General features: G+C 39.6%; 1 protein-coding gene across 4 annotated transcripts in view; it reads right to left on the bottom strand.

Annotated features, from left to right (window-relative positions):
- The window catches only part of LOC110493827 (CSC1-like protein 2), a 100,538-nt gene that overhangs the window by 16,021 nt on the left and 57,982 nt on the right, over positions 1-26,535 (bottom strand). For all 4 annotated transcript variants that reach the window (XM_021568328.2, XM_021568329.2, XM_021568331.2 and 1 more), the window contains 4 exons: positions 21,299-21,379; positions 15,658-15,781; positions 15,416-15,549; positions 15,089-15,226 (listed from right to left, as the gene is read on the bottom strand). In XM_021568328.2, the coding sequence (XP_021424003.1) occupies positions 15,089-15,226; positions 15,416-15,549; positions 15,658-15,781; positions 21,299-21,379 (477 nt within the window). The remainder of the gene's footprint in view (positions 1-15,088; positions 15,227-15,415; positions 15,550-15,657; positions 15,782-21,298; positions 21,380-26,535) is intronic.

The raw sequence follows: 26,535 nt of genomic DNA, 5'->3' as shown, positions 1-26,535 counted from the left end.
GGAGACATAGTGAAGTAGTAACGCGCGTGCAAGCAGTTGCTCCTGACGCCACTTGGGTATACTACAGAATCCACCTACACTGCAGCATCCACCGAGAGACTCTTGCTGCTAAGGGAATGACTGACAGCTTGAAAGACGTTTTGGACACTACAGTGAAAAATGGTTAACTTTGTTAAAGCAATTTTCTGCACTATGCAATGATATGGGCAGCGTCCATGTAAAGCTTTTACAACATACATATGTGTGCTAGTTATCAAGGGGCAAAGTATTGACACTATTTTTTTAAATTGAGAAACGAGCTTAAAGTTGATTATACTGACCATCATTTTCACTTGTCTGACGGCTTTCAAGATTCTCACATGACTGGCCCATCTGGGTGATGTTTTTTCTCGCCTAAATGACCTGAATGTAGGATTACAAGGACTCTCTGCAACTATTTTCAATGTGCGGGACAAAACTGAGGCTATGATTAAGAAGTTGGAGCCCTTCTCTGTCTGCATTAACAAGGACGACACACAGGTCTTTCCATCATTGCATGATTTTTTGAGACTCATCGAAATTGTAACAAGCGGTTCTGTGAAAATTGAATTTAATCAGAAGCCACTGCAGGATTTCTGGATTGGGCTGCGCTCAAAGTATCCTGCCGTGGCAAATCGTGCTGTTAAGATACAGATGGCCTTTGCAACCACGTACCTATGTGAGAGTGGATTCTCGGCCCTCACTGGCATGAAAACTAAATACAGGCACAGACTGTGTGTGGAAAATGAATTAAAACAGACTCTCTCCAATACAACATTGCAGAGTTGTGTATCCTTTCAAGCATACCCTTCTTATTAACCTGTGGGGAGTTATTCACAATTTGATGAACAAATAAGGTTTATATGTAAGGATGGTTAAATAAAGAGCAAAATGATTGATGATTATTTGTGCCCTGGTCCTATAAAAGCACTTTGTCACTTCCCACAAGCCGGGTTGTGACAAAAACTCACTAATTCTTATGTTTAATAAATGTATTGTATAGTGTGTGTGCGTGGCAGGCTTACAATCATGTCAAAAAAACAAAATTTGAGAGTGTGCTGACCCTGGTGCTTAGACGGGGTATACAGCTGGAGGTTGAATGTTTGAAGGGGTACGGGACTATAAAAAGCTTGGGAACCACTTTTATGATCTATATATTTAGAATCTATTTACCACCACAAACTGATGCTGGCTGGCACTAAAACCACACTCAACGAGCTGTATAGGGCCATAAGCAAACAAGAAAATGCTCATCCAGAGGCGGCGCTCCTAGTGGCCGGTGATTTTAATGGAGGAATACTGAAATTAGTCTTACCTCATTTTTACCAGCAAGTCACCGGTTACTCCACACACAGAGACACATACAAAGCTCTCCCTCACCCTCCATTTGGCAAATCTATATCCTCCTGATTCCTGCTTACAAGCAAGACTTTAAATCAGGAAGTTCAGGTGAAGCACTTAATACAGAAGTGGTCTGATGAAGCAGATGCTAAGTTACAGGACTGTTTCACTAGCACACAGCGGAATATGTCCCGGGATTCTTTCGATGGCATTGAAGAGTTTACCACAGTCATCACCTTCATTAATAAGTGAATCTACAACGACATCCTCACCAGTGGAGGCTGGTGGGAGGAGCTATAGGAGGTCAGGGCTCATTGTAATGACTGGAATTAATGAATTGGAATGGAATCAAACAAATGCTTCTTGATACCGTTCCATTCCAGCCATTACAAGGAGCCGGTCCTCATTTAGCTCCTCCCACCAGCCTCCTCTGGTCCTCAGAGTGACCATGCGTACCTATCCCAATCAGAAGCCATGGATTTCAGCCAACATCCACACCGAGCTACAGGCAACAGTCGCCGCTTTCTAGGAGCGGGACACTAATCTGCACGTTTATAAGAAATCCTGCTACGCCCCCCTCCGTAGCCAATGCACTGGCCGTTTCACTGTCCATATCAGGGGATATCTTTAAATGACACATTTATATTCTAGAGAATAAAGACCATTTCCCAAGTATATTTTGAGTTTTGTGGATATGTACCATATCCTGAAAAAGTCTGAATCCAGATGTGGCTATTTGACACATGATATTGGGATTACGCTGCATATCACACATGGACATTTCCTATGGACTCATTCAATTTCCTGAAATATGTGACATCCTATTTTCTCTCTTCATTTTGACAAATACTGGCTGTATACATTGCATATCTGTTTTCTCAGCACATTCAAAATATGAAGATATATTGATTCCAGATATGCTTCTCTTGGCTGAGGTGATTTGATTTGCTACAGTATGATTTCTGATGCATTTGAGTTTTAAGCACATGCTCAATAATTTGATGAATATGAAATCCATATTTCTTTCACGCACAAATAATGTTTAGATTCCCTCCGGATATCATAAATGGTATGGCAGGATATTGACTCATTAGATATCCTGAGATAGGCCTGTGGATATCTTATTTTCTCTATATGATGACAAATATTGACAGTAGGCCTGCAAAGCATATTTTCTCAGTACATACAATGCATATGCTCTTGACTGAGGTCCATATCAGGATCTTGCTATGCATTTTACTATGCTAAATAAGGAACATTTCTGATGCATATTTGAGGACTTGCTCAATAATTGGACAAATATTAAACTATATCATTCTTTCAGAAACCAGCTATAATTTTGATATTGCCTCTTGATAAAGGCGCGTATAAACTGCAGGCTAAAAGCAATAACTGGTAGCCTAGCAACAAGTTCCAACTGTCATTTTGGAATTTGGGCACCACAAATAAGTGTGTTAACAGTGTGGTCAAACTGACAACTGGATAAATAAAGAAGTGAGAAGCTGTTCCAAAAATACCCCAAAGAAGTTAAAGCTAGTGAGTATCTAATTTAGGATGTTTTGTTATCTTAGTAACTAGAATCAGGAACGTTAGCTAAATTTGGCCAGCAGCAGTAGCTAGCTAGGCGGGAAATGTAAACTCACCCCATTCTGTACAAATGTGCGCAACCGCAACATTCAAACGAGGCTACAAGGAAAACTAATGGGACTGTAGCGACTGTGTTGACTTCAAAATCTGGGGTGTGAACTACGTTTCTATTCAAGCGTTGATCGACATGGTAATGGCTCTATAGTATTGGAGAAAAGTTGAAAAAAAACGGACCCTCCGTTACATCGTGACGTGTCATTCCATAACATACAGCACGCATAAAGCAACTATTTCTGTCTTACAATCTCTCTCCACCAGGTGTAGCACTTCTCTCATTTTAAAACAAGAAATGGACAGTGACGGGGGTAAAGGGGTGTACCTCATAATTTTTGGCGTCATCACTGCACGCAATCATTGTCAAATAGGTATGTAATGACACATTATATAAACTCTTTATAGTCTTTTATTTACTTTTTAGAGGCGATAAGGTGATAAGTTGGACAGATCGAGTGAAAAAAATCTATTTTCCCACACAACATCTCTCCTTCTCACTATAACGCATTAGTTTCGCTTCCCCACCCGCCATTTTTAAAAAGACCCGACGGGGCTCATTGCCTTCTTGAGTCATGCAGAAACGGGCAGCGTGGGGGTCATGTAATTGATTCTGTTGGAAAGGGGAGAAATGGTGCTTTACAACGGTATTGACAATACAGTTGATCTGGAAGTATTACGTTTTTGGGGCGCTAAAATAAGGTAAATTGTACGGACCAAGGTGATGTACAAAAGTGAGTGAGTTTACGTTAAAAGCTAACCGGTAGCCAAGCCAGCTAACAAATAACAAAATTGCCTTCCCTTCAGGGATTTTTTTTTATCCTCATCAAGCCTCAAGTTGACAGCTAACATTTTAAAATGTTTAGGCAGATTTTGTATTACAAAATAAGCTAGCAACTTGGCTAGTTAGCTTGTTCCAGTTAATCTTCTCGTAAAGAATGAAGCAGGTAAAGTAGCTACCTTGTGGTATGGTTATGTGAAAGGACAATATGTTCTTGCAACATTGACAATTTTGATTAATGATTTATGCATTGACAGTTTGGAGTTTGGAGTGGATTACAAACCAATACAACCACCATGTTGTGTCTGGACTTTGAGGGACCACAGCTGGTGACCCAATCTGCACCCATCGTCCATATCAAAACAGGGCAGGCAGGAGTATTGAGGGCGTTTTATTACTTACTTATTATTTACGTTTTAACAAACATTTAGCAAAGATTGGCCTACGTTTGCATCTTTCCAGAAAATACAATATGTGTTGTGATTGGAGCTCTGGATTTGCTATGCAGATTTTTTTTTTTTTTTACAGAAATAACAGAGATATGCTTTGGAAATAGCAACTTGGATGAAATATGACAATGTTTGCCTTTCTGTGTCTTGTATAGTCTACTACTGAATATGGTGCAAATGAATGCTCAGATATGTCACCTTCTTGTGAAGAACCACACTGATTTATAATTTGGGCGCTGGACATGTCATGAGGCGGATTTAGCCCAGGTTCGATACTAGGATGAATATTACATATTATGCAAGGAAATGTATTTAAATCGTTTTTTAAAATATAAATGGCAAGCAAATGATCTGGTAATGACTACAGATATTAGGCTTAGGCGATATCCAGATTGTCATACCTTCATACCGACCGTGTCCCATTATGGGTTATTATGTAATACTGGCACTGAACACAAGGGGCGCTATTGTAATCTAACGGTTAGCAATGCTAACAAGTACATGTAACATCCCATAGAGAATGCTAACTACATGCTAATGAGCGCTTTGCGGAAATTGTATCGTCTCTGACGTAAAGTTATTGTAGGACAGACATCTCAGCTCATGAAGTTACACAACTAACTAAAACATGCTACTCACAGTTTGCTGCATGCACAAAACAAATATCAGACTTCCAGGAGGGTAGGGGATTCTCTGTTACCAAGCTTAACTTGATTTTGAAAGAAGCTAACCACTTAGATCCCTAGATAGCTACTAAATTAGCAAACCAAATGCACAACTGCAGAACATTTAGCACATTTTAGACAGTTAATAGTTATAGGATATTTAACTTCTAACTTTTCAATTCCATACTGTTACTATACTGAACAAAAATATTAATGCAACATGTAAAATCTTGGTCCCATTTTTCATGAGCTGAAATAAAAGATCCCAGAAATGTTCCATATGCACAAAAAGGTTACTTCTCACAAATGTTGTGCACAGATGTGTTTACATCCTTGTTAGTGAGCCTTTTTCTTTTGCCTAAATAATTGGCCCAGCGTCGCTCAGGTTAGGGGAGGGTTTGGCCGGCAGGTATGTCTTTGTCTCCTCGTGGACTAGCGACTCCTGTGGCGGGCTGGGGGCAGTGCACACTGACACGGTCGCCAGATGTACAGTGTTTCCTTCCACACATTGGTGCAGCTGGAATCCGGGTTAAGCATTGTGTCAAGAAGCAGTGCGGCTTGTTTGGTTGTGTTTTGGAGGACACACGGCTCTCAACCTTCGCCTCTCCTGAGTCCATACGGGAGTTGCAGCGATGAGACAAGACTATAACTACCAATTGGATACCACAAATTGGAGAGGAGAAAAAGGGGTAAAAAAAATAATAGTAATAAGATTAGGTGCCTCATTTATTTCAATTAATTGATTTCCTTATATGAATTGTAACTCAGTAAAACCGTTGCATATTAAGTTCATATTTTTGTTAAGTATATATCACCTGGCATGTGCTGCACAACAGTGAGTGACCCACAAGGCTCAGGTCTGTCATAGTTGTAAACAACCGGGACTACCGGTAAACTTTATCATGCAAAATGATGTGATAGGTCAAATGAAGAATGCAATCTTTATCACCTAACTTATTTCACAAGATGACTCCAGGTATTTACTTCAAAAGTGGCAACAAATATTACTATTTTTTAAAAAACTAAGAAATTGTTTTGAAAAACCATCCTGTGGCTATTTCCAAATACCCCAATAAACGGTGTTAACGGTATACCGCCCAAGCCTAATAGATATGATACATTTCAGAAAATATGTGGATTCCTTCATGCCTTAGTATAAAGGCTTAGACACAGTATGTCAGTATGGTGACACATACCCTTTCCGGAGTATATTCTACAAGAGGATATTGCATGGAATTCTGGGGAAAGGCTGTTTGCTGATCAAGTTCTGTAACAATTTTGGCCTAAAATAAACTTCACGAGTTAAAAATACATATTTGACCTCAATCGGACTGACAACGAGTAAGGATAAATATTCAAGTGAAAACGGCATCGAAGAGAAGCTAAACACGGTGAACGTAGCAGATTAAGTCGCTCACCGAGCCCAACTCCACGAGGTGTTAGAGTTCGCCATCACAGCCGAAACAGAGATGGCCGGAGATTCATCTCTCATGGCAGAATTGAAGTTGTTTAGACGAGAAACAGCCACCTCCCTATGCAAAATGCAAATCTCTATCAATGGCATGAAGGCTACTCTAGAGAAAAATGATAAACGGGTAATACATTACCAGGCTATTAGCTACCTGATGGGCCAGTTAGGAATTAGAAAAGGAGACTTGTTGGAAAACTTTTTCGTCGTAATAATATTAGAACTTTTGGGGTCAAAACCAATGCAGAAAGGGGGCAGAAAATGTCTACAAGATGCTAAGGGAGGGTTTTGGACATCGATACTGCTACACCTTTGGTCATAGAGAGGACCCACAGAACTACACCTGCAGCCCAGAGCAGGCCCAGAGAGGAGACACAGAGGCCCAGCGCTATCACCGTGCGCCTTGTCAACTTCGAAAACAAAACAGGATATAATGTAGCTGTCGAGAACCAAGGGAGACCTATTCTACAAAGACAAACGCATATCTATCTTCAATGACTATTCTTCAGAGCTATTGCAAAAGAGAAAATATTACAACAGAATCAAGAGAGAATTGGCAGCCAAAAACATCACGTACTCTCTGATGTTCCCTGCGACGCTGCGCGTCACCCACATCTTTGATTCTGTGCCTGCCGAGTCCTTCCTGCACTCCATTGGGATTACACCACCTTCCAGAGCCGAGGACAGGGTCCGGAAAAATTTGCAGACTACGTGGCAAATGGTTGGGCCCAGAAGGAGTGAGAGAGAAGGACTCAAGGCCGAAGAAGTAGCCTAAATCTACCGCGGAACACTGTCCTGTCCACATTGACTACTGAAGCAACCCCTTCTTCTTAAGGACTTGAAACTACCTGGATTTATGCTCATAACTGGGATCATACTGCTGGACTAATTCATCAATCTTTGACCTACAGTTTGCTGGGATGGAGGTAATTATTCAATCTGGAATAAACAGAATAGCCTGATTTTCTCATTCCCACTTTCTCTTTTAATAGGCTAAAGAGTAAAGATTATCAATGTTTTACGTTGTTTATGGCAATTACATATAGGCTACCCAAGTATAGGTTAGTCAAAATATTAACAAAAAGTGCTAATCCTTTATTTATTTATTTATACAATGCTTTTGGATGCATTATTTGTTTTTTTCCAGCCTTTAACCCTTACTGTTTAGGAAAGCCTGCTTTGGAAGGAGAGACAGTCAGCCTGCCCACATTTGCTTGTATAATGTATTTATTATTTATTTTCTTAATGATTTATTTTTGCGTTTTCTTATCGACTAATATTATTTGAGTTGGGAAAACATTTAATAGGCTACGGGGCTATATTTCATAGTTTATAATGGAGTGCAGGCAATTTCTGTAAGCTGTCATTGTAAATAAGAATTTGTTCTTAACTGACTTGCCTAGTTAAGTAAAGGTAAAAAATAAATAAATGAGGGTTTGTTTATGGGCCCCTCCCCTTTTTTGTCCCCTTTTTTGCATCCAGGCTACTCTTAAATGGTAGGTCGCTGAAGTGAAATTGTCAAGTGATAAATATTAGGTCAGATATACTATAGGCCGAAATATCACATAGTTTCTACAATTGCCCCGGTACTGAGTCTCGTGAAGAACCCCCCTTGTTTAAAGAACACCACCAAGATCTGCAACCCAGGAATGTAGCAGTCTTATGTGTTCTACTTTTAATTTCACTGTTCAGGCTCCCTTCGCTCTAGTGGAGACACTGGTTTTTGTGTGGACGTTCTTGTTGTTTCTGTGTGTTTTGTATTGAAATTAAAAACAAGGGAACATTTCTTTCTACAAATATGGGTACAAGGAAAAGGTCAATTCAAATCAAGGTCTGTAGGTCTATATTGACACTTTATACTGACAATGAAGTCACTTAACATTTTGATTTATAACGCGAAGGGCTTAAACCATGTGATTAAACAGAAAAAAATATTGACACAGCTAAAACAAATGGATTGTGACATTGCCCTCCTCCAGGAGACACACTTATCAGATAAGGAGCACAAAAAGCTTAAACAGGAATGGGTAGGTCAGACTTTTTTCTCCTCTCACTCTTCCACAAAAATAATAGGTGTTTGTATTAGGGCTAGTCCCCTTTTTCTCAACTTCCTGCCTGAATGACGTGCCCAAAGTAAACTGCCTGTAGCTCAGGCCCTGAAGCCAGGATATGCATATAATTGGTACCATTGGAAAGAAAACACTTAAGTCTGAAGAAATGTTAAATAATGTAGGAGAATATAACAATAGATGGTAGGAGAAAATCCAAAAGAAAAAGCAACCTGATTTTATTTTTTGGAGAGAGACCATCCTCTTAGAAATGCAAGAGAAAGGTCATATTGTAAATTAAATCCCTGGATGCAATTCCTATGGCTTCCACATGGTGTCAGCAGTCTATGTTCAAGGTTTCAGGCTTGTAACTTCAAAAACGAATAAGAAATAACACTTTTAGTAGAGGGACACAGTCTTGGAAATTCGTGTTTGCGCAGAATAAAGTCATTAGCACCTACTAAAATCGGTTTCCTATTGAACATACTTCTTTCCAAAATAAATATTATAGTTTGATTACATTTTAGGTTATCTGAGGAGTAAATAGTAATGTATTTTGACTTGTTGAAACAAAGTTTAGGGGTAGATTTTCGGATTCCTTTCTCTGCAAGTTGAACGAGTGGATTACTCAAATCGATGGCACCAACTAAACAGACTTTAAGGGATATAAAGAAGGATTTTATCAAACAAAACGACACTACATGTTATAGCTGGGACCCTTTGGATGATAAATCAGAGGAAGATTTTCAAAAAGTAGGTGAATATTTAATTGTTATACGTGAATGTATGAAAACTGTGCCGGTGGAAAATTGTTTGTTGTAATAGCTACTGTAAATCGGACAGTGCCGTTAGATTAACAAGAATTTAAGCTTTCAGCCGATATAAGACACTTCTATTTACCTAAATGTTTAAAATCCATAATATTTATGATTATTTATTTGAATTGCATGCCCTCCAACCGATCCTTAATAAGAAGTTTAATAAGAGGCTGTCTTTTACAGTGAAAAATCAGGTAACTGGGTTCAGAGGGTAAGTTTGTTATTGTTCAGTGCCTATTATTTGGCATAAATGTTACTTTTGAAAATTTGTACACATCAACTTATGATTCCCCACAATTTATTAATAGATGTTTCTTAAAGATTGCTAAGCATTCAAATACACATTGTATAGTTGGAGGTGGCTTTAATTGCATATTATCTCCAAATTTGTAAAAGTCACAACCAGGTGGTCCCATATTAAACCATGTCTAGAGCAGTTCAATTTCACTGTGAAGATCAAGGGCTTATTGATATTTAGAGAAAGTTCAAACAACAAAAGATTGTACTTTCTTTTTAAATCCTCATGGCACTTACACTAGGATATACTTTCTTATCACTCAAACCTTAGCTCATCAGGTAGAACACTGTATTTTTAATAACATCACCATCTCAGATCATAGTCCGGTGTCCCTAAAACTAAAGTTCAAATACCGACAACCTGATACATACAGGTGGAGGATAAACACTTCTCTTCTTGGAGAAACTCATTTTCAAAAAGGTTATTCAAGCTGAACTTAATGTTTTTGGAATTTAACTCAACAGAAGGTGTCAGCCCAACTCTTTATAGGAGAGTGCTAAAGCATATCTTAGGGTTCAAATCATAACCTTTTCATCTCTGCAAAAAAAGTATGTATACAAAAACAAGAGAAGATGGAGAGAGAAATTAGAAGACAGACATAAGAAACAAGGGGATGGGGACACTAATTCTGTTGACTGCATTGAAAGGGGAGCTTAATACGCTTCTTACTTATAAAGCAGTGGGTTCTATACGATTTGCCCAAAATAAATACTATACTCAGGGAGAAAAAAAACTGGGAAACTTATTGCACTACAACTTAAAAAGGATGCAGCTGAATGTATTCTCATTATCAGAACTGTGCAGGGCAAAGTTACTTATTAGTGAGTACTACGAGACCCTATATAAGAAATCTAAAGATGTTTCCTCTCAAGAGGACTTTCTCACACACATTTGAAGCTGCCAGAACTATCGTGTGAAGATAGGGAAATGATAGACGCCCCCATTGACTCTGAGATTGAAGCAGCCATCAGATGCATGCAAAATGGGAAGTGCCCGGGTCCCGATGGGTTCCCCTGTGAGTTCTATAAAACTTTCAGTAAGGAAATAATACCGCTGATCAGAGGGGTTCTTCATGAGGTTAGAGTGAAATAAATATTCAGATACTTGGTGTGAAGCAAATCACCACCCTGTAAAGAAGCCAGGTAAAGACCCACTAGACTGTGGTTCCCATAGACCAGTACGTTTATTAGATTGTGACTAAAATTCTTACTAATATAAAAAAAACTGAATTGAGGTAGTAACAAAATGATTAATTCCAGATCAAACCGGGTTCATTAAAGGACGTCACTCAACGTTGAATATAAGATGACTTCTGAATATTACCAACTCAAACAAACAGTTATACTATCTCTCAATGCTGAAAATGCATTTGACCGCGTCGACTGGGTCTTTCTTTTAGCAACGTTAAAGAAATTTAGTTTTGGAAATGGATATAACTGATATATTCAAGTCCCAAATCATCTGTTAGAACTAATGGGAATATGTCGCATTCCTTTTCGCTTCAATGAGGAAATCATCAAGGAGAATGTCTCTCGCCAATTTGATTTGCCCTTAGTATAGAACCTCTGGCGGTAGCTATTTGAAATGCCATAAACATTCATGGTCTGCAGGTGGGACCAAATGAACCAAGATATCTCTGTATGCAGACGATGTCATCCTGTACATAACAGATGCTGAGACAACGATTCCAAACATATTCAAATGAATAGGTTAATATGGTTCTACATCAGCATATAACATTAACGTTGGTAAAACTATTGCTATGGTGACATTTAGTGATGCACCCTCAAGTATCAAAGACAACTACGCATTTAAGTGGACTGATACAAGCATGCATTACTTGGGCTTTCATATTTCGTCAGACTATGGGAAACTATATGCTTTGAACTACCCCCCCTGTGATTAGTCAAATCACTGAAGATCTAGACCATTGGATGCCCCTCCCTATATCTCTAGCAGGTCAGGTTGCTTCAGTGAAAATGAACGTCTTACCAAGACTGGTTTATCCGTTTTCAATGCATCCTGTTAAAATCCCTGCTAAAACCTTTACTTGACTAAATGCAGCAATAGGCACATTTTTAAGGGAAAATAAGGAGGCTAGTATTAGTTATAAAAAACTACAGCTGTTCAAAAACTGGGTGGGCTTGACCTTCCTAACATTAAATCATATTACTGGGCAGCGCAACTTAATCACATAGCATCATGGATTCAACAACCCATGGATTTGTCATGGATTGAAACTGAGAGTCAATATTGTGATATGCCTTTACATTGTCATCTCTTTATAGCAGACCCTATTTCTATTGACAGGATTAAACAAAACCCAATTATTACTCTTACATTGAGGACATGGAGAGTGGTTCAATGCCAATATAAACTGAGTAATGACATTTCTAGACACTCGCGAATATTCCACAACCCAGCCTTTCTTCCTGCTACCATGTCCCAAGGATTTAGGGAATGGGACGAGAGAGAGAGCTTTGTCGAGTCTCAACTATTCAAAGGCTCAATTTTTTAAAATCAATTCAAGAAATCCAGGTGGAATTCACAATATCCCCCAAAAAGTTTTATAGGTACCTTCAAGTAAGGCAATTCATTGTTAAAAAAAGGATTGTTACAAAAAATGACTGAGCCAATTACGCCTATTGACGAGATGATTGAATTACTTCATCAAGAGGAAAACATTGGAACCGTTTAACATTTTTATCACAATATACCTAACATGCAAATATAATCTTTAGATAATCTTAGGAACACGTGGTAGGTTGAATTACTGGTGCAGATATTAGTGGAAAGCTGGGAGAGCCACTACATGTAAACAAACAAGGGAGTTTCAATTCAAAGTACTACATTGTTATTTTTTTGAGACCTGATAAAAACTTAACGTGAAAAAATGAATATCCGCTAAGTGTTGGAGGCAGTGTGGACAAATAGGTACTTTCTCACATATATTTAGGCAAATGTCCAAAAATCCAGTATTTCTGGTCTGAAATTCTCCATGTTATTCAGGACATCATAGGTATTATTATTCAACCAGACCCATGTCATCTCCTTCGAGGTATTGTTCCTGTGGATATACTCCAATACTCTCAACTTAAATGTATAGATTATCTTTTAGCAGCAGCAAGGAAATGTGTAACAAAATGCTGGAAAAATGAACATTCACTCTCAAAAGATATGTGGTTAGGTCGATGCGGAGAACTTGCTGACATGGAAAGAATTACATCAATCTTGCAACATAGACAGCATAGGTATGAAGGTGTCTGGTCAGAGCTCCTGACATATTGTACAGGTCTTATTCTGTCATTTCTGGGCTTTTTGTTTGTTTCTGTTTTTGTGTGGCTTAATCCAACTTGTATACTTATTCAGACTTGAAATATTCGCTCTATACAGCCAAAATGTATCCTTTAGATGGGAATGTAATTACGCTCTTTAGTAAAGACAGCAAAGATAAGTTGTGTATGTATGGTACATGTTCTTTATGTGCTCTTGAATAAAAATGAATGTAAAATAAAATAAAAACAATAGAATATTCAACAAATATGTAAGCGGGTGCACAAGCATCAGGTGTGTGTCTTGAACGTTGGGATTGGATGATTGTAGAAACCTTCCCATTACGGAGGATATCCTAGCTCCGTATATGAACTGAAGAACATGCGTATGTGGAGCATGTCTACTCCTTATATCTAATAAAATGTCAGATACCTGGAAATATATAGATAAAGATATCCCCTGATGTGGACCCTTTTTGTCCAGTGACGTGAGTAAGACCCTGAAACAGGTTAACATACAAGGCCACAGGGCCAGACGGATTACCAGGACACATACTCAGAGAAGCTGACAAGTGTCTTCCCTGACATTTTCAACCTCTCCCTAACCCAGTCTGGAATACCAACATGTTTCAAGAAGACCACCATAATCCCTGTGCCCAAGAACGCCAAGATAACTCGTCTAAAAGACTATGTGTAGCCCTCACATCTGTAGCCATGATACACTTTGAAAGGCTGGTCATGGCTCACATCATCCCAGACACCCTGGACCCACTCCAATTTGCATATCGTCCCAACAGATTCACAGATTACTCAATCTCTATTGCGCTCCACACTGCCCTTTCCCACGTGGAGAATAGGAACACCTACGTGAAAATTGCTGTTCATTGACTACAGCTCAGCATTCAACACCCTAGTGCCCTCCAAGCTCGTCACTAAGCTAAGGAACATGCGACTGAACACCACCCACTGAAACTGGATCCTGGACTTCCTGACGGGCCACCCCCATGTGGTGAGGGTAGGCAACAACACATCCACCACACTGACCCTCAACACGGGGGCCTTTCAGGGGTGCGTGCTTAGTCTCCTCCTGTACTCCCTGTTCACCCACGGCCTTCGCAACAGCTAATGGGGATCCTAATAAAATACCAACATACAGTCTATGCACACTTACTGGACTCATGGACACATACTACACTAACATTCCAACACACACACATGCATATTGATGCCACACACACACTTTCACATACGCTACTGTTACGCTGTTTATTATCTATCCTGATTGCCTAGTCACTTTTACACCGACCTACATGTACATATTACCTCAACTACTTCAACTACCTCGTACCCCTGAACATTGACTCGGTAACAGTACTTCTTTTATATAACCTTGTACTTGTTATTTTATTGTGTCACCATTATTGTATTTTTTTGTAATTCGCAAAAAGTTCTTACTTTTAACTCCGCAATGTTGGGAAAGGGCTTGTAAGTAAGCATTTGGCCCATGTGACAAATAACGTTTGATTTCATTTGATGGGGAGCCAACTAAGCATGGGCGGAGACTGAGTGGGTTAAGTTATTGGCAAGCATTCAGTAAGCCGCAAAGCTACAAAGTCAGGGGTTTAGGAAAAGAGCTGACTGGAGGTCATGGGGGCCTGAGGATCACTAATGACAAATACCCGTCATCACCCCATCCCAACCATCCATAGCCACATTTTGTAATTGGGTGCAAAGGTGTGGAGTGCAGTCGCTCATGCAGGAAGGCCAAAAAGATCATCAAGGACCACAACCACCCGAACCACTGCCTGTTCACTCCGCTACCATCCAGAAGGCGAGTTCAGTACAGGTGCATCAAAGCTGGGACCGAGAGACTGAAAAACAGCTTCTATCTCAAGGCCATCAGACTGTTAAACAGCCATCACTAACACAGAGAGAATGTATCACTAGTCACTTTAATAATGTTTATATGTAATAATTCTTATTCAATTCCTTTATTTAGACTTGTGTGTATTAGGTAGTTGTTGAGGAATTATTAGATTACATGTTAGATATTGCTGCACTTGTCAGAACTAGAAGCACAAGCATTTCTCTTCATTCGCAATAAAATCTGCTAACCATGTGTATGCGACCAATAAAATTTGATTTGACGAGAGTCCATTTTAGCCTCTCTTGCTGCCCCCTTTGTTCTACCTCAACATCATAGTTGGTGTTAGCCACTTAGAAATATAATTAGTAGTTCTCTAAATTATATTTCTATGGCTGGCCCACCCTGCACAAGACACCGTCTCTTACCAGCGCACGTTTTGAGGGTCAGGAGCATAGCTCACACTCCAGTTGTAGATGTGGAGACTTTCACTGAACTGGGATGACTTGGGCTCTTGGCGACATGTGCAGCCATGGCATTGGCAGGCATTGAAGTCCTTTAGGATTCTATGAAAAGTGGTAAATGGTAGGGAAATTGAGCAAGCTAAAAAAGCTTTTATTACATATGGCATTTGGTGATGGCACTGATCTACTGAGGCGTTTTGAAAGACCATCCTGGTCAGATATAGCAGAGCATGCATGCACAAACAAATACATACACCACAAAAACATCAACTTATGTTGAGATCGACTCACATTGCAGTCATTGCCTCATTCTGGAAAGTGACGAACGCCATGCCAAGAGGTTTAGTGTTGACCTTCTCTTTCTCCTTTCTGTACTCCTCCTTCAATTTGGCCTCCCGCTTAGTATAGAAGCTCACCGCCTCTTCCTGAAATACAATGAACGATTATACTTTACATAACATAGCACAGAAGTCTAATTTGCAAATGCCTAAAGGCACAGCCTAATAAATGTGATGGTTTTCTGGGTGTCTAACCTGCTCACAGCCTTTGATGACACAGCAGCAGAGGTGGCCACAGGGTTTCGGGTTGACCATGGTGGGCATGTGCTCTTTGGCCATGAGATCTGTGAAGAACTTTAAACTGCGCTCTGTCTTCTTCCTGTGAGGCGACACACACACACACACACACAAATCATATTGAAAGCTCTACACATGGTGCACAAAACACACAATCCTGCACAAATGCATGGTGACATACAGTATGTCCACACAATCCCATCAGAGCAGTACATACACTCGCAAACAGGCATATACAGTTAAAGACAGAAGTTTACATACACCTTAGTCAAATACATTTAAACTCAGTTTTCACAATTCATGACATTTAATCCTAGTAAAAATTCAATCTCTTAGGTCAGTTAGGATCACCACTTTATTTTAAGAATGTGAAATGTCAGAATAATAGTAGAGAAAATTATTTATTTCAGCTTGTATTTCTTTCATCACATTCCCAGTGGGTCAGAAGTTTACATGCACTCACTTAGTATTTGGTAGCATTGCCTTTAAATTGTTTAACTTGGGTCACACATTTCTGGTACAGTTCCACAAGCTTCCCACAATAAGTTTGGTGAATTTTGGCCCATTCCTCCTGACAGAGCTGGTGGAACTGAGTCAGGTTTGTAGGCCTCCTTGCTCTCACACACTTTTCCAGTTCTGCCCACATATTTTCTATAGGAATGAGGTAGGGAATTTGTGATATCCACTCCAATACCTTGACTTTGTTGTCCTTAGGCCATTTTGCCACAACTTTGGAAGAATGTTTGGGGTCATTGTCCATTTGGAAGACCCATTTGCGACCAAGCTTTAACTTCCTGACTGATGTCTTGAGATGCTGCTTCAATATATCCACATAATTTTCCTCCCACGTGATGCCATCTATTTTGTGAAGTGCACCAGTCTTTCCTGCAGCAAAGCACCACCACAAAATGATGCTGCCACCCCCATGCTTCACGGTTGGGATGGTGTCTTTGGCTTGCAACCCTCCCCCTTTTTCCTCCAAACACAAGGATGGTCATTATGGCCAAAAAGGTTATATTTTTGTTTCATCAGACCAAATCAAATCGAATGTATTTATATAGCCCTTCGTACATCAGCTGATATCTCAAAGTGCTGTACAGAAACCCAGCCTAAAACCCCAAACAGCAAGCAATGCATGTGTAGAAGCACAGTGGCTAGGAAAAACTCCCTAGAAAGGCCAAAACCTAGGAAGAAACCTAGAGAATAACCAGGCTATGTGGGGTGGCCAGTCCTCTTCTGGCTGTGCCGGAGGACATATCTCCAAAAAGTATGATCTTTGTCCCCATGTGCAGTTGCAAACCATAGTCTGGCTTTTTTATGGCGGTTTTAAAGCAGTGGCTTCTTCCTTACTGAGCGGCCTTTCAGGTTATGTCGATATAGGACTCGTTTTATTGTGGATAAAGATGCTTTTGTACCTGTTTCCTCCAGCATCTTCACAAGGTCCTTTGCTGTTGTTCTGGGATTGATTTGCACTTTTCGCACCAAAGTACGTTCATCTCTAGGAGACAGAACACGTCTCCTTCCTGAGCGGTATGATGGCTGCGTGGTCCCATGGTGTTTATACTTGCATACTATTGTTTGTACAGATGAACGTGGTACCTTCAGGCGTTTGGAAATTGCTCCCAAGGATGAACCAGACCAGAATTTATTTTCGGAGGTCATGGCTGATTTCTTTTGATTTCCCCATGATGTCAAGCAAAGAGTCACTGAGTTTGAAGGTAGGCCTTGAAATACATCCACAGGTACACCTCCAATTGACTCAAATGTCAATTAGCCTATCAGAAGCTTCTAAAGCCATGACATCATTTTCGGGAATTTTCCAAGCTGTTTAAAGGCACAGTCAATGTAAACTTCTGACCCACTGGAATTGTGATACAGTGAATTATAAGGGAAATAATCTCCAAACAATTGTTGGAAAAATTACTTGTGGAAAAATTACATGCACAGAGTACATGTCCTAACCAATTTGCCAAACCTATAGTTTGTTAACAAGAAATTTGTGGAGTGGTTGAAAAAGAGTTTTAATGACTCCAACCTAAGTGTATGTAAACTTCCGACGTCAACTGTACACGCTCACACATACAGTACCAGTCAAAAGTTAGGAAACACCTACTCATTCAAGGGTTTTCTTTATTTGTACTAATTTCAACATTGTCGAATAATAGTAAAGACATCAAAACTATAAAATAACACATATGGAATCATGTAGTAACCAAAAAAAACATCCACCCTTTGCATTCTCTCAACCAGGTTCACCTGGAATGCTTTTCCAACAGTCCTAAAGGAGTTCCCACATAAGCTGAGCACTTGTTGACTGCTTTTCCTTCACTCTACGGTCCAACTCATACCAAACCATCTTGATTGGGTTGAGGTCGGGTGATTGTGGAGGCCAGGTCATCTGATGCAGCACTCCATCACTCTCCATGGTCAAATAGCCCTTACACAGCCTGGAAGTATGTTTTGGGCCATTGTCCTGTTGAAAAACAAATGATACTCCCACTAAGCCCAAACAAGAAGGGCTGGTGTATCACTGCAGAATGCTGTGGTAGCCATGCTAGTTATGTGTGCCTTGAATTCAAATTAAATCAGAGTGTCACCAGCAAAGCAGCCCCACACCATCACACCTCCTCCATGCTTCATGGTAGGAACTACACAAGTGGAGATCATCCATTCACCTACTCTGTGTTTCACAAAGACCAAAAATCTCAAATTTGGACTCATCAGACCAAAGGACAAGTTTCCACCGGTCAGAGGTCCATTGCTTGTGTTTCTTGGCCCAAGCAAGTCTCTTCTTATTGGTGTCCTTTAGTAGTGGTTTCTTTGCAGCAATTCGACCATGAAGGTCTGATTCATGCAGTCTCCTCTGAACAGTTGATGTTGAGATGTCTCTGTTACTTGAACTCTGTGAAAAAAATTGGGGTCTGCAATCTGAGGTGCAGTTAACTCTGGGTCTTCCTTTCCTGTGGCGGTCATCATAGACAGTTTCATCATAGCACTTGATGGCTTTTACGACTGCACTTTAAGAAACTTGAAATGTTCTTGACATTTTCCGGATTGACTGACCATGACTTAAAGTAATGATGGACTGTCATTTCTCTTTGCTTATTTGAGCTGTTCTTCCCATAATATGGACTTGGTCTTTTACCAAATAGGGCCATCTTCTGTATTCCCCCCTTACCTTGTCACAACACAATCGATTGGCTTAAACGCATTAAGAATGAAAGAAATTCCACAAGTTAATTTTTAACAAGGCACACCTGTTAATTGAAATGTATTCCAGGTGACTACCTCATGAAGCTGGTTGAGAGAATGCCAATACTGTGCAAAGGGTGGCTGATTTGAAGAATTAGTTTAACACTTTTTTGGTTACTACATGATTTCATGTGTGTTATTTCATAGTTTGTGTCTTCACTATTATTCTACAATGTAGAAAATAGTACAAATAAAGAAAACCCTGGAATGAGTAGGTCTGTCCAAACTTTTGACTGGTACTGTACAACACACAAAGTAAGGCTCAAGTCTTCGGGTAAGTGGATTCCGACCCATAAATTTGGCAATCAATTCCAGTAGCATGGAAGATTTCTCCAGCCACTGGAGATCAATAGTGTTTAGCTCCAGTGGGCGAGTAGGAGGAGATCAAGATGGCCACTGCTGAGTCATCAAGGGCTACTTCTGTCATCAGAACTCACGGACCTAAAAAACAAGGCCCTCTCCTGCGATATCGTATAGGTCACACAGATAACATGTCTTAGTCACAGTTATGGACACTTTTGCAAACTTTAAACAAAAGTGGTTCGTCTACAGGGTTGGGTAGGTTATTTTATCAACGTAATCATTTACAGTTACTAGTTACCTAACCAAAAATATAAATCAGTAAAGTAACTTTTGTGATTACTCAAACTCCGTAAAGTAATCTAAGTTTAGGCATTAACTCAGAATTCTTAAAGTTACGCATTAACTCTGAATGGTTAAGGTAATGGTTAGGAATATACTTAAAACAAAAATATCAAAAACAACTTTGTAATCGATGGATTCGAACATGCAACCTCTGGGACCAGAGACAGAAGCCCATCCACCATCCCCATTCACAACACCCTAGCAAAACCAAAGCCTACTTGATGGTAACAGCACTCACAGTTTCCCCTAGCTGCTGGTTTCCATGTTATCTCCCAACGTCCTCAGAAATGGATAGATGTTGAATACTGACTTGTAGTTGACATGTGATACCTTTTCAAGATATAGGATTTTCAAGAAGCAAAGCAAAACTTTCCACTTTTGGGTGTCAGGGAAAATGTATGAAGTAAAAAGTAATTTTAAGTATTTTTACACCACTATTTTACACCCCACTCTGAATGGTTATAGTAAGGGTTAAGGTTTAGTTACTCCCCATGTAGTTACTCCTCAACCCTGCGTCTCCATATCCAATTCAAACACTATTTTATGGACCTTAAACTTGCCTTGACCCATTTGTTGAGAGTGAGGAGGTAATGAGTTTAATTAATGTATTATCTCTATGTCTGGTCAACAACAAAAAAATATGGGGGGGGGGGGCTTTTCTTCCCTTCAAAAATGGCAGGAATAAATTCCACCTGGAGTTGTTCTGCAGTAACTACAGATCATCTTAGTTAGACCTGTATTGTCGCAGCAAAATAATCCTGCAGAAACAGGATTTGTCCATTTAGTCCATCATGTTGCTTGATCGCTGGTCAAAATGAGGCTACATGTAAAGTGGAATACTGATAATATAACCATGGGTTTTAAGTTAAATTATGTAAATCAATCATCTGCATTGCTGTGCAGGAAAATCTCAGCAACAAAAGAGTGATCAAATTAAAAGTGAAGTAATATTTAACATAGGCTATATAATAGATACCTCACATGTGACCCGTGATAAAACTATGTAATTAGCCTATTAAAATGTTATTGACTCCATAAAGATGATTTAACAATACTCAACAAATTATAGTTGAGTTACAGTAATAGGTTTTCAAGAAAGGTCTGAGTTGTCTATCAAAGGCAAAAATATGTAATATTATTGTAAAATAAATGATAAAATCATACAAGGCATAACCTTAAGATACAAGGCCTTATCCTAGGTATGATCAGACCGGGAACGAGAGAGAAGTCATGGCTTGTGCCATGTCCCATAGCTTTTGGGGGAGAGAGAGGTAGAAAGACTGTGTATATTTCACCAACGCAGGTCAGGAACAAAAGAGAAAGAGAATGAATCTAAGAGTTAAAAAAAAATAAGTATCTGACTTGTTTGGATTCCAAATCTGAGTTGTTGACCAATAGCATTACTGTTGAGTTAACTTCCCATCAGATATCAGACCCGCATGATATAAAGACGACAGAATGAGGGATGTGGAGAGCAACACAGAGAAGGCTGAATTCTTAAGACAACACAAAGGAAATGTTTGCATACAGTGTAAAGAGTCACTTCAGGGGCAGTCCTACAATCATACATCTGTACAATTTTGTCAAGCGATGCCATTTTATGTAGTGAGGGTTTGATATGTTGGGGGCTGAAATTGTGATGACGCATTCTAAAGGAAAGTGAGAATGAACATAATTGGTGAACAGCAGGTAAAGGTCTCACCTCTCAGCATTCAGGGACATGAGTTTGGCTACGTTGTAGCAGATTCGAGCATCAAGAACAGTGCAGTTCTCATAGGCTTGTCTGTGTGACAATGGAGAGAAAAGAAAACAATTACCATACTATAATGAGAGTTGATAAAGTCAGTGATCTTAAAATGGCAGTGCCATTTTTTATATTAAGAAAACCAGATGGCACGATTATCTTGTTTTTTTTATTTACAGATTGCCAGGGGAACACTCCCAACACTCAGACATCATTTACAAATGAAGCATTTGTGTTTAGTGAGTCTGCCAGATCAGAGGCGTAGAGATGGTCTCTTGATAAGTGTGTGAATTATATAATTTTCCTGTGTTAGGTTCTAAATAACAGGGTAAAAGCTGACAGACAACTATGAAAAGCTCAAACCAAGTTGATTCACCCAATGGGTCAGACAGCTGAACAGACAAAGACATTCACACAAGCACTGGTATGTAACTCTTCCTCCTATGCAGAGTCTCCTCCTTACATATCTGAACAGCCAATACACCTCTGTTGCTAGACAAAACTTGAGTGATCTGTTCTTCCTCACTTCATCTGACCACAGCCCAAATTCCTCACTCCTCCCTAACTCATAGCTGTCCTGTTGACTTGTACCAGACTGTGGCACTTCTCCTTTCCATAGGATCCCTGATGTCTAACAATAACATATTGTGACAATGTAAATGTTCTACATTCCTCTTTCTCTCTCAGTGACATGAAAAAGGATGTTTCATGTTTTCAAGTTTAGGAGTCAGAACCATTCAAAATGTAATAAGTACTTTTGGGTATCAGGGAAAATGTATGGAATAAAAAGTACACTATTTTATTTAGGAATGTAATGGAGTAAAAGTAGAAAAAAATATAAATAGTAAAGTACATACATTTGAAGTTGGAAGTTTACATACACCTTAGCCAAATACATTTCAACACAATTCCTGACAATTAATCCTAGTAAAAATTCCCGTCTTAGGTCAGTTAGGATCACCATTTCATTTTAAGAATGTGAAATGTCAGAATAATAGTAGAGAGAATTATTAATTTCAGCTTTTATTTCTTTCATCACATTCCCAGTGGGTCAGAAGTTTACATACACAATTAGTATTTGGTAGCATTGCCTTTAAATTGCTTAAGCTTGGCCAAACGTTTCAGGTAGCCTTCCATAAGCTTCCCACAATAAGTTGTGTGAATTTTGGCCCATTCCTCCTGACAGAGCTGGTGTAACTGAGTCAGGTTTGTAGGCCTCCTTGCTCGCACACGCCTTTTCAGTTCTAACCACAAATTTTCTATAGGATTGAGGTCAGGGCTTTGTGATAGCCACTCCAATACTTTGACTTTGTTGTCCTTAAACCATTTTGCCACAACTTGGATGTATGCTTGGGGTCAATGTCCCTTTTGCGACCAAGCTTTAACTTCCTGACTGATATCTTGAGATGTTGCTTCAATATATCCACATCATTTTCCTGCCTCATGATGCCATCTATTTTGTGAAGTGCACCAGTCCCTCCTGCAGCAAAGCACTCCCGCAACATGATGCTGCCACCCCGGTGCTTCACGGTTGGGATGGGGTTCTTCGGCTCGACAAAATGGTCATTATGGCCAAAAGGTTATATTTTTGTTTCATCAGACCAGAGGACATTTCTACAAAAAGTACGATCTTTGTCCCCATGTGCAGTTGCAAACCGTAGTCTGGCTTTTTTTAGGGCGGTTTTAAAGCAGTGGCTTCTTCCTTGCTGAGCGGCCATTCAGGTTATGTCGATATAGGACTCGTTTTACTGTGGATATAGATACTTTTGTACCCATTTCCTCCAGCATCTTCACAAGGTCCTTTGCTGTTGTTCTGGGATTGATTTGCACTTTTCACACCAAAGTACGTTCATCTCTAGGAGACAGAACGCGTCTCCTTCCTGAGCGGAATGGCAGATGCGTGGTCCCATGGTGTTTATCCTTGCGTACTATTTGTACAGATTCACGTGGCCCATCAGGTGTTTGGAAGTTGCTCCCAATGTTTAACCAGACTTGTGGAGGTCTACAATTTATTTTCGGAGGTCTTGGCTGATTTCTTTTGATTTCCCCATGATGTCAAGGCACCAAGTTTGAAGGTAGGCCATGAAATACATCCACAGGTACACCTCCAATTGACTCAAATTATGTCAATTAGCCTATCAGAAGCTTCTAAAGCCATGACATCATTTTCGGGAATTTTCCAAGCTGTTTAAAGAAACAGTCAATGTCGTGTATGTAAACTTCTGACACACTGGAATTGTGATAGTGAATAATAAGTGAAATAATCTGTCAGTAAACAATTGTTGGAAAAATTACTTGTGTCATGCACAAAGTAGATGTCCGAACTGACTTGCCAAAACTATAGTTGGTTTGTGGTTGAAAAACAAGTTTTATTGACTCCAACCTAAGTGTATGTAAACTTCCGACTTCAACTGTATACCCCAAAAAAACTACTTAAAACCTGTAGTACTTTAAAGTATTTTTACTTAAGTACTTTACATCACTGATCTTCACCCAATTCCCACATAGTGCCTTCAGAAAGTATTCATACCCCTTGGCTTATTCCACATGTTGTTGCATTACAGCCTGAATTCAAAATGGATTTAAAGAAAAATTCTCACCCATCTATCTACACACAATAATAACCCATAATGACAAAGTGAAAACAGGTTTGCAAATGTATTAATACATCTAATTTACATAAGAATTCACACCCGAGTCAATACTTTGTAGAAGCACCTTTGGCCATGACTACAGCTTTGAGTCGTCTTGTATCAGCTTTGCACATCTGGATTTGGGGATTTTCTCCCATTCTTCGTTGCATATTTTCTCAAGCTCCGATAAATCAGATGGGTAGCGGCATTGAACAGTAAAATGAAAGTATTTCCACAGATGTTCAATAGTATTCAAGTCTGGGCTTTGCCTGGGACACTCAAGGACGTTCACATTCTTGTTCTAAAGCCATTCCAGCATTGCTTTGGCTGTATGCTTGGGGTCATTGTCCTGTTGGAACGTAAATCTTCGCACCGGTTTTAATTCTCAAGCATTTGCATGTATTTGGTTCTATTCTTTGTTTCCTCTATCCTTACCAGTCTCACAGTCCCTGCCGCTATAACACATCCCCAAAGCAAGCTGCTGCCACCCTCATGCTTCCCAGTAGGGATGGTGTTAACCAGCCACAGCTAAACCCCTGTCTTTCTCCAGACATTGTGTTGTGCATTCAGGCCAAGTAGTTCAATTTTGGTCTCGTCAGACCACAGAATATTTTGCCTTATGCTTATGGACAGCCAGCTGGGTAGTTCCATATGATGGGAAATTGCTCTTGGGAACTTTCAACACTGTAGAAATTGTTTTCGATCTTTTGTAGTGGAAATGTTTAGCGTCCTCTGTGTCTGCAAATGTGTGACTACATGTAGCGTGTTGTTTCTTGTTATTGTGTTAGGATGTTCTGCTCTCAGGGAAGGGACTGATTGAAGAACAGAAAGAAGGGAACACATTGTTACTTTGGCCCAACGCCTAGAAACTGTGTGTGCAAGGTCATGATCAGCCTATTGCACCCTGAGAGCAGAGACGCCCAGTTTGTGCACGAGTATAAAGAGTGCTGAAGGGAGAGCATCCCTTCAGAGCGTCTGACAGACTTGTATTTTGAGTATTAAGTTTGTTGTAACCTCTCCGGCCGTGATAATACATCTGTTCATTAACTTTGAGTCCTTAGTGGGTAATTTCCTCGACACCTTCCCCAGATATACTGTATGCTTCATCACAATTCAATCTCATATCTACGGGCAGCTCCTTGGACATCATGGCATGATTTCTGCTCTGACATGCATTGTCAACTGTGGGACCTTATATAGTCAGGTGTGTTTCTATCTAAATTTGGTCCAAACAATTGAATCAGCCACAGGTGGACTCCAATCAGGTTGTAGTAACAGTTCAAGGATGACCGAAGGAAATTGGATGCGCCTGAGCTCAATTTGGAGCGTCATAGCAACGGGGTGTGAATACCTACGTTAATGAGATTTCAATACATTTGCAAATCTTTCTAAAAACATGTTCTCACTGTCAATTATGGGGTATTGTGTGTGGATGGGTGAGATTTATTTTATTTTAATCCATTTTGAATTAATACCATATCACAACAAAATGTGGAATAAGTCAAAGGGTATGAATACTTTCTGAAGGCACATTTAGTGGGGTCTGGAATTATTGACCCCCTTGATAAAGATGAGCAATAATGACTGTAGAAAATAAACAATAAAAAAAAACTGAGCTATATATTTTGCTAAAAAATGTGGGAAATTATGTTGTTATTTGTATTTATTAAGGATCCCCATTAGCTACTGCCAGGGCACCAGCTACTCTTCCTGGGGTCCAGCAACATTTAGGCAGTTATAGACAATTTAAAATATTACATGACATTACATTTCATAACACTTCACTCCATACATTTAGTGTGTTCCCTCAGGCCACTACTCCACTGTCACAATACAACATCCATGTGTACATGTTGTAGAGTGTGTGTCTTATGTGTATGTATGTCTGTGCCTGTGTGTGTGTCGCTTCACAGTCCCTGCTGTTCCATAAGGTGTATTTTTATTCTGTTTTTTTAATAATCTGATTCTACTGCTTGCATCAGTTACCTGATGTGGAATAGAGTTCCATAGAGCCATGGCTACATGTAGTTCTGTGCACCTCCCATAGTCTGTTCTTGACTTTGACATTGTGAAGAGACCTTTGGTGGCATGTCTTGTGGGGTATGCATGGGTGTCCGAGCTGTGGGCTAGTATTTTAAATAGACAGCTCGGTACCTTCAGCTTGTTAACACCTCTTACAAAAATAGGTAGTGATGAAGTCAATCGCTCTTCCACTTTGAGCCATGAGAGATTTACATGTACACTACCATTCAAAAAAGTTTGGGGTCACTTAGAAATGTCCTTGTTTTTGAAAGAAAAGTCAATTAAAATAACTTCAAATAGATCAGAAAAACAGGGTAGACATTGTTCATTTTGTAAATGACTATCGTAGCTGGAAACAGCAGATTTTTTATGGAATATCTACATAGGCATACAGAGAGCCATTATCAGCAACCATCACTCCTGTGTTCCAATGGCACGTTGTGTTAGCTAATCAAAGTTTATAATTTTAAAAGGCTAATTGTTCAATAGAAACCCCTTTTGCAATTATGTTAGCACAGCTGAAAACTGTTGTCCTGATGA

The sequence above is a fragment of the Oncorhynchus mykiss genome, chromosome 17, assembly GCF_013265735.2.
Source record: "Oncorhynchus mykiss isolate Arlee chromosome 17, USDA_OmykA_1.1, whole genome shotgun sequence".
Lineage (NCBI taxonomy): Eukaryota > Metazoa > Chordata > Actinopteri > Salmoniformes > Salmonidae > Oncorhynchus > Oncorhynchus mykiss.
Note: the sequence above shows the minus strand (reverse complement) of the source record. Positions and strands in the feature narration are given on the sequence as shown.